The 8,780-nt window shown below is 47.3% G+C and overlaps 1 protein-coding gene across 1 annotated transcript; it reads right to left on the bottom strand.

The window, feature by feature from the left end:
- Nucleotides 1-1,499: 1,499 nt before the first annotated feature.
- On the bottom strand, nucleotides 1,500-3,625 carry LOC136483005 (DNA damage-repair/toleration protein DRT100-like). Its single transcript, XM_066480140.1, has 2 exons — nucleotides 1,942-3,625; nucleotides 1,500-1,580 (listed from the first exon to the last, which is right to left on the bottom strand). The coding sequence occupies exons 1-2, from the start codon at nucleotides 3,135-3,137 to the stop codon at nucleotides 1,544-1,546; spliced, it is 1,233 nt and encodes a 410-aa protein (XP_066336237.1). The 5' UTR covers nucleotides 3,138-3,625; the 3' UTR covers nucleotides 1,500-1,543.
- Nucleotides 3,626-8,780: the final 5,155 nt, after the last annotated feature.

Below are 8,780 nucleotides of genomic sequence, written 5' to 3'. Positions count from 1 at the left end.
AAATAAAGATTTGAGGTCATGATTAGGAGCTGGGGAGAGAGGGGGAGGGTGAAAAGTTGCTGCATGTTTATAATTACCACGGTGATGTGCTCGCTGAGACACTGAGAGCCGGATTACTTGCAGCTTACAGCATGATTTGGTACGGGTCTGAGCTATGAATCCCTCGGATTCCCAGAGATTCTGGGCCGAATCTGCCACTGTATGTACTGCTCTGGTACTTGCTTTTTTCTATCAAAAGGTTAAAAAGGTCTTACTACTACTAAGAACCAGACTCACAGACAGACAGGTTTGCAACTTTGCATTGCAGGAGGCACTACATAGAATCCGATATGGAGATGGGAGACTGACTGACTGTAGCACAAGATCGTTCTTGTCAATTCCCAGCTTCTTCCATGGCTCCCAAAGTGAGCTTTGGATTCTCGGAAGGAGATGATGCCCATTCTTCAACGCTACAAAGTCCACTCAGACAAAAAAGAAAGAAAGATAATACAGTATCCTTCACTGTATGTATGGATCCAGTGGACATTGCTGCCAATAGACGCGTTTCTGGAGCAGAGCTCCGTATGAACTACAGATTGTATGTACTAGTAGTATCTGTCCTGCTGAATTTCGATATGTAATAACCTCAACATCAGTACAGATGTGGGCAGTAGTTTTGTTTGGACCACACAATAAGAGTTCACGAACAACCATCTCTGTTATTACAGCTTAACAGAGCTCTTACATTTGCTTTACCATTGACAGCGGAAATGCATCAGATACTACGGAGAATTGGAAAGATGAAAGCAGGGAAGCAATCAAAGCACAGAACGAGAACGAGTTGTCATGTTTATGAAACGTTTGGAGCAGAATTTCATTTGAATCAACGACTCTGTCCTGCAAACAGGTTCAAGGCCACAGAACAGAATTCATAAGCAGCTGTGGCACGCTATGAGTTAGATGCAGCAAAATTTTGCATGAATCAAGTCTGATGCAGAACGCTGACCTTGACCTGTTCATTTTGAGTACCTAATAATCTCAATATAAATACAAGTCACTTAGCTCAACTGAACTTTGTGGAGAAAAGAAATATGGTATCTTGACTCTGTCTTCAGTGTTCAATTTTACCATTCACAGTGGAAATGCATCAGATACAACGGACAATTGGAAAGATGAAAGTTGGAAAGAAATAAAAGAAGAGAATGAGTTGTCAAGGACTCTGTCCTGTAAAGAAGTCAATATAGGTCAAATTTGCGGGTTGTCATTTGGTTGGAGACCACACAACAGAATTCATAAGCAGCTATGACACACTGTGTATTATATGCAGCAAAATTTTGCATGAATCAAGTATGATGCAAAACGCTGGCCTGTTCAATTTGAGTACCAGGTAATCTCAGTATAAATACAAGTCACTTAGCTGAACTGAACATTGTGCAAAGGTGCAGAAAAAGAAATATAGTATCTTGACTCTGTCTTCAGTGTATGAATCCACTTGACATTGGCAAAATAGATGCTGTGTGAATTGAGATGGCTATGGATTATGTGGAGCAAACTTGATATGGATTCATAAGGATAAGATAATGGCTGGGGCAAACAATTTCCTGCAAATTGATCCCAATATCAACACAAATAGCAAAGTAGAAATTGTGGGTTTTCATTTGATTTCGGAGTTGAGACCAAACAACATGAAGCACCTTAATTCTAACTTTTCCTTTACACAAACTTTTCCTATGTAGTAGTAATCTCCAACCACAGACATCGACATCATCCGCCGTCCACGTGTCCAACCGACAAAATCACAGCCCTATATCTCAGAATTAACCGCAAAAATTTAACAAGAATTATTACTAATCACTTGAGGTTGTGGGTCTCATGAGCCATGAGACCTTCTGACCATCATCATTACCCACTAAAACCAACCAAAACCCCTCCTCGGTAGGGTGTGTGTGAAGAAGAACTCACCCCCTCCGGCCGCGGCACTGCGTCTGTGGCCGGCGGCGTCCCCTGCCGCCCTTGGCAGGGCAGGCGGCGGCGACAGCCGGCGGCGGCGCGACGCAGTTCCAGTGCGCGCACACGGCGGCGCTGGCCGGGACGCCACCCACAGCGATCTCCGTGAGGAAGTTGTCCTGGAGGAAGAGCACCCGCATCCGCCCCGCCTCGGCCGCCGCGGCCACCTCCCGCGGCACCTCGCCCGCGAACCGGTTGCCGTTGAGGTACACCGCGCTTGCCGTGGCGAGCTCGGGCGGGACGCGGCCGGAGAGCGCGTTGTGGCTGAGGTCCACGGTGGCGCCCGGCCGGACGCGCCCGGCCGGGCGGAGCTCCCCCGAGAAGGAGTTCTTCCGCAGCTGCAGGTACCCGATCCGGCTGAACGCGAACACCTCCCCGGGCACCTCGCCGGAGAACAAGTTCCGTCCGAGGTCGACGAACGACAGCCTGGGCAGCCGCCGCAGCACGCCCCCGACGGGGCCGGAGAGCCGGTTCCCCGCCAGCGAGAGGTACACCAGGGTGCCCGGCAGCGGCGGGACCCCGCCCGACAGGCGGTTGCTGCGGAGGTCGAGGTGGAGCAGCGGGGACCTCACCGCCCGCGGGATCTCGCCGGAGAGCGCGTTGTGGGAGAGCACGAGCGTCCGCAGGACCCGCAGCTGGAGCAGCGACGCGGGTACCCGCCCCGTGAACCCGTTCTTGCTGAGGTCGACGGTGCGGAGCGCGGGCGCGAAGGACGCCGGAAGGTCGCGGGAGAGGAGGTTCCCAGCGAGCGCGAGGAAGCGGAGCGCGGGCAGGGAGGTGACGGCCGGGGAGAGCGTCCCCGTGACGCGGCCCGGCACGAGGGAGAGCGAGGTCAGCGCGGGGAGCGTGGCGATGGCCGCGGACGGGAAGGTGCCGGCGAGGCCCGGCGCGCCCGCGCGCGGGTCGCCGAGGGCGAGTGTGGTGACGCGGCCGTCCGCGGAGCAGGAGACGCCCGCGAACAAGCAGGGGTCGCCTGTGAAGTCCCAGGAGGCGAAGAAGCGGGAGCCTGGGAGGTCCGTCAGCGCCCGCCGCACGGCTTGCAGCGCCAGGTAGTCCACCGGGTGCAGCGTCGCCTCGGCCGCGGGCGACGCCGCCGCCGAGAGGAGGAGGAGCAGCGGCGCGAGCGCCGGCGGCAGGAGGCGCGAGGCCATGGCCTCGCTGGATTAGGCGTGGCGGCGGCGGTGATAGCAGCAAGCGGCAGTGGCAGCGGAGTGGGGTGGTGGTGGTGGTGGTGGTGGCTGGTGAGCTTGGGGGATGCGGGACAGGGGACTCTGCTTTGAAGCTCGTGCGGCCGAGGCGGTGGGGCCCTGCTAGGCGAAGGGGTCTCTGACAGACGTCCGGGTCCCGGCTACCTCGGGTCCCACATGGCAGCGTCAGGCATCACTGGGCGAGCCCGTGCATCGGAAGTCGTGCGGGGTGGAGGACTCGGAGGGAGTGCAGTGGGCCGGCGGTGGCGCTTTTACCCAGTTGCAGGGCAGCGCGCCGCAGAAACAGATGGCAAGCCGCAGGAGCCAGCTGGCCAAGGACGGTCACAGCTCGTGCGCCTCGCCGTCGCTGTCATGTGGGGGGCGTGACTGTGGTCGCGAGCACGAATCTCCATGCGTCACGCCTGGGGAGCCGAGCATGAAAAGATGGGACGGGGGTTTTGACTGTGTTGGTATGCTTTCACCTTTCAGGCAGGAGGCAGCAGCATCTTCGTCTTGCCCCTGTCATGTTCTGCTCTGTTTTGCCCTAATCATGGGCGACTCGTAGGAGCAATTCCAGTCGTCAGGAGGCAGGGGACAAAAAGTTGGTGTAGCGAGCTAGGAGTAGGGCATGACCGCCATCTTTATCCAAATGTCCCGTCGTCTCGCGCGTTGTGCGTTGCATGCAATGCACCTTTCCGGGGCTACGGGGATGTCATCATGGACGCTATGAGAGCAAGTTCAGCGTTTTATTCTAAGGAGCAAAGGAAGCCAGGTCATCAAGCCCCATACAGGTAGAATTTGCTCTAATCTATCATTTCTTATCATGTCGTTAGTATAACCTTACTGAGCAATCAAATGTGTTATCACCAATAACTTTCTTCATCCGCTCCCCATGGCTAGGTCAAAAGGATTTTTTGTTTATTCTTTACATCGGTGCGTAAATAAGCTACATGTGCTTATAGATTCTAAGGTTATGCATTTGTAGGGTTTGTTTGGTAGAGCTCCTCTATGATTCTATTTTTGGTTTGGTGCCTAAATAAGACTCCGTGGAAGCTAAATTTATTAAGAAAAGTGATTCTCCTGCTGAAAAAGCTTCTCTACGATTCTATAGGATAAAATCCATGCATACAGTAACTCTATGCGTTTAATGAATTTTGAGAAACTACTTTTTCAGATTTTAGCTTCCTAGTTCATTTCATCAATTCACAAAATCAACATAGAATCACTTCTTAAAAAAAACTATTTAAGAGAGCTTCTTTGGGTTTATCCTAGAAGCTGTTCTTAAAGCTCTACCAAACAAATCCTTGATATACACACTGGAGCTGGTCTGAGCCCACAAGAAACTTCTCCAGAGTATACAGGAGTACTATACTACGGAGTAATCCATTGGTCCTGAAGAAAAGAAAAGAGTGAAAGGTGTAGGAAAGCCTCCCCACTTCTGGAGTTTAATAATTTTATCATGGAATATATTTTAATAATTATTTTTTGAAGGAAATATTTTGATAATTTATTTTAAGATACAATATTAATATTATTTTCTATAATTTAGGATTATCTGACTTCTCCGGATTTCCATTCTTTTTTGCACATGAGAGTACTCCCTCTGTTCCGATTGTCGTATTAGGTTTGTTTTAAGTTAAATATTCCTAATTTTAACTGTTTTTTTTACATGTGAACTATATATTGTGAAGATATTTCTCATAGTGAATCTAAAAAAATAAATCTTATATTGTTAACATACACAATTTTTTTTTTAAATGATAGTTAAAAAAACAGACTAATATGACATGTAAAAAAACAGAAGGAATATACAGACCATATATTATCTTCTCAGCTGTGACTTTTGAAGCGCTACCGTCATCAATCTAACATGGTAGCTCGAGCAGCCGAACCACTAACCAATTCTCTCGTCTGGACAACAGTCTCATGCATCGCGGCCGTCGTTTCATTGTGATGATGATGGAACGGGTGGGTTTGCTAACTTTATAGAAAAGAGTAACAATATTTATGATATAAAATGAGCACCTTATAAAAATATATTTTATGATAAATTTAATAATATTGATTTGATCCCATAAATCTTAACGGTTTTTACTAGAAATTCGGTTAACTCTAGTAATTTATTTATTCAAGGACAGAGGGAGTAAAAATGCAAATGTTGGCTACTAATAGTAGTAGTCTAGGGCCTGTTTGATTCGCCTAGTAACTACAAAATTTAGTAGCTTTTAGTCATTTTAGTAACTTTTTAATCAAACGCTATGACTAAAAGCTACTAAAAGGGCTTTAGTCCTCTCTAGTAACTCTGAAGTTACTAAAAGTAACTAAATCGTTTAATAGCTACTAAAGTTTAGTAGCTCGAACCAAACACCCCCTAGTCTTCCTCCATCTATAAGACCTGCATTAGCTTCTGTTCCCTACGTCTTACATATTGCAGGTACATACACTTGTTTATATTCCTGCATTTGGCATGCAGGGGAGGGAATGAGGGCCACTAGTGCCAGATCTATCAGCCTCCATGGCCCCGTTCGCTTGAACTTATCAGCCGTACTGTTTCAGCGAAATAATAGTGTTTTTCTCTCACAACAAATCAGCATCAGCGCCAGGATCAGCCGTTTTTGCAGCTCAACATCTACAGCTTTGTTTGCTACTGGCTCTGGTGGTTCTCTGAAACTGAAACCTTCCCTAGCTCTGTGGCTGTGGCTTGGCCGTGAACACACGCACACGCACGCACACTACATACAAGCAGGGAGCGGAAGGAAGCGGAAGCAGAAGACGAGGGCGATGGAGCCGCGCTGGCTGGCCATGGCCATTGAATTGAATGTGTGTGCAGTGGCGCCAACCAAACACAACCGAACCAAATCTGCGCATTCATGCCATTACTACTGCCGTCTCAGATACGTACCACTACTCTGCTTCCTGCTCATCTTCCATTGGAGTACCCGGCCACCTACCACAAGCGCAGACCTCGTGAGAATGCTAGGTGTTTTGTGAGGTGAAAAGTGAAACACCATCGACACTTTGGTGGTTACTTTGATGCTACTAAGTGTTTGACTTAGCACTATACGACGAGAAAAATATATATACACGATGGCGGGTACCAAATAAATATTACTGCTGTTGGTTTAATGTGCTGATGTGGAGACTGAGGTGCTGTAAACATACGTATTGTTTGCAATAATTAATCTGGTAGGGCATGGATTTGATTGTTGTGTTTGGGATGCTACGGGACAAGATATTAGCCCCGTTCGCTTGTCTGAAAAAAAGAAGCCAAAACACTGTAGCGGCTGGTTTTGTGAGAGAGAAATACTGTAGCGGCTGAAAGATGCACTGTAGCATTGTGAAGAGAATAAGCCGGACCAGCCGGCTGGTCTGAAACGATCGTGGATTATAAGCCAGAACAGTATTTTTCTCTCATACTAAAAGGCTAGTTTAGTATGAGAGAAAAATACTATTCTGACTTATAATCCATGATCGTTTCAGCCGAAATGAACAGGCTGAAGTGTGTACGTAAGTCTTAAACAGCACGACGCCCGCGCCCAATGTTTGCCAGCTTCAAACCAAGTGAAAAACCAACGAACAATATCTAGCGCCATAGAATCCAGGATTTCTATCCTGTGTGATGTTCTCTGGTGCCTCATTAGCTAATTTGTATGTAAATTCTAAACATATAGTATCCCCTTAGTTGAACAAAACTGAGCTCTTGTCTTGTTGGCCTGGTTCGGCTTATCCTATATTTAGTTTGTTCAACTTCTTTTTTCAGCCGGAACAGTGTTTTTCTCTCACAACAATTCAGCTGGAACAGTATTTTTCAGCCAGTTTCAGCCAAGTTTCAGACCAGCGAACGGGGCCGTTTTCTTCTCTCTTGCCTTTTTTTTTTTTTGAAACCAGAGCAGTTGGCTTGTTTTTTCCCTAATAAAAACGAAAGTGCCTAAAATGCAGATTTTTTTAAGTTTAATTTTGTAATACTAATTGTTGAAAATTGCTACTGCGTGTTCTGTTTGTACATATGATTTTGCAAGGAAATTTTCATTGTTTCAATGCTCTGCGTCCATGAAGGTTTGTGGTTGCAAACAAAACTGATGTTCAGTTAGTAAGCTGTGATTCAGATGTAGTAACATATTTTTCCCAAAAAAAAAGATGTAGTGACCTATTCCTACGTACAATATCGTTTCACTGTTTTGTTTGTGATTGTGTAAAAACAATATATTCCCCCCTCGAGCCACAAATAGTTGTTGTTTCGCTAATTGACAAATGGTTTACGAACTACAACTTTGGGCAGTTATTTTTGTTACAATATCTTGTAACAGAGGGTAAAAATATTTTACTTTAAAACTATTTTTGGATACAAATCCATTAGTATAACAGTTATGTATTCAAACCCAACACGTGCAACAAAGTTTATTATTTTTTTACTTCAAACAACCCAGGAGCATCTTTTTTTTCCTTTTTGGAATGGGGATGATACAGTAATTTCTCAGGGCAAAGAATCTGGCATTTAATAACCTTATTAAGTCAGACACATCAATGCTAATTCAGAGGTGTTTGTGGGTTATGGCACTTCCAACGTAGAAATCACCATAGTTTCTATAGATATTAATTGTACTGCCACCTAAGCGTTTTTGCTGATGTGACAAGGTAGTTATTGAAGAGAGAGAACAAAAATCATAGAAACCAGGTATAAGTTACAAACCTTGTCTACATGAGAACCAAGACATGAACGAATGTGGTTGGTAAATAAAGGAGAGAGAATGTATGTGATTGGATAAAAAATTATTTTGTACAAACTATCCATTGGAACCATAGTTTCTATACGTAGTGTCGGGTTCATAAACCCGGGGTCCCTCGAGGACTGGCTTCCACGCCCGGGCTCGGCCCAGAAAAACAACATATATTTCATGGGTCGGCCCAAAAAACTAAAACACAGCAGGCCGGAAGGGTAGTCCGGTCGTCGACCGGAAGGTCTACCCTTAAGAACAGGCGCCCGCTCGTCAGCTTCTTCGACCCACCTCTCCGACCGAAGCACTTGCTTCAGGCACCAGCCGTCTCCTAACGGTCTCTCCAATCGGAAGGCTTGGCCCAAAACACTGCTTCCTACTCTGACCCCGCGACTCCGACCCCGTGACCGGGGCTCGCGGGAAGCCTGCTCACCGCTCTTCTCCGACTGGCGCACTGAGGGCCGACTAGAGCCATCCGACCGGGGCTCCCCGTGCGGAAGGTACCAGAAGACGTGCGGAGAAAGGCAATGCATGGCTCACAAGTCAAAACCACTGTACCAGGGACCATACCCTGCACGAAATAGTGCTCTGCAGCCACCCTGACACAAAGTATTGTAGGGGCCGCTAGAAACTCCCATACGCTAAGCCCCCACATCGATCGCAGTACGGGCTCCAGGATTTGCCATACCGAGTGAACATAGCGTGGCTCCTCACATGCCACTAGGCATCAAGAAGTATTTGCAGGTACCGACGTCCATCCTTCCTGAAGAAGATAGCTCAACCCCCCGTGCACATCTGACATCCTACAACAGCATCGACAGTATTGGGGGTGTCAACCATTATCCAGTTTTCATCACCGTAGGCAGCAAGGCTTAGAAATATCTGTACTCTC

This window comes from Miscanthus floridulus, chromosome 9, assembly GCF_019320115.1.
Source record: "Miscanthus floridulus cultivar M001 chromosome 9, ASM1932011v1, whole genome shotgun sequence".
In the NCBI taxonomy this organism is placed as follows: Eukaryota; Viridiplantae; Streptophyta; class Magnoliopsida; order Poales; family Poaceae; genus Miscanthus; species Miscanthus floridulus.
The sequence above is the reverse complement of the archived record's forward strand: the minus strand, read 5'-3'. Positions and strand labels throughout refer to the sequence as shown.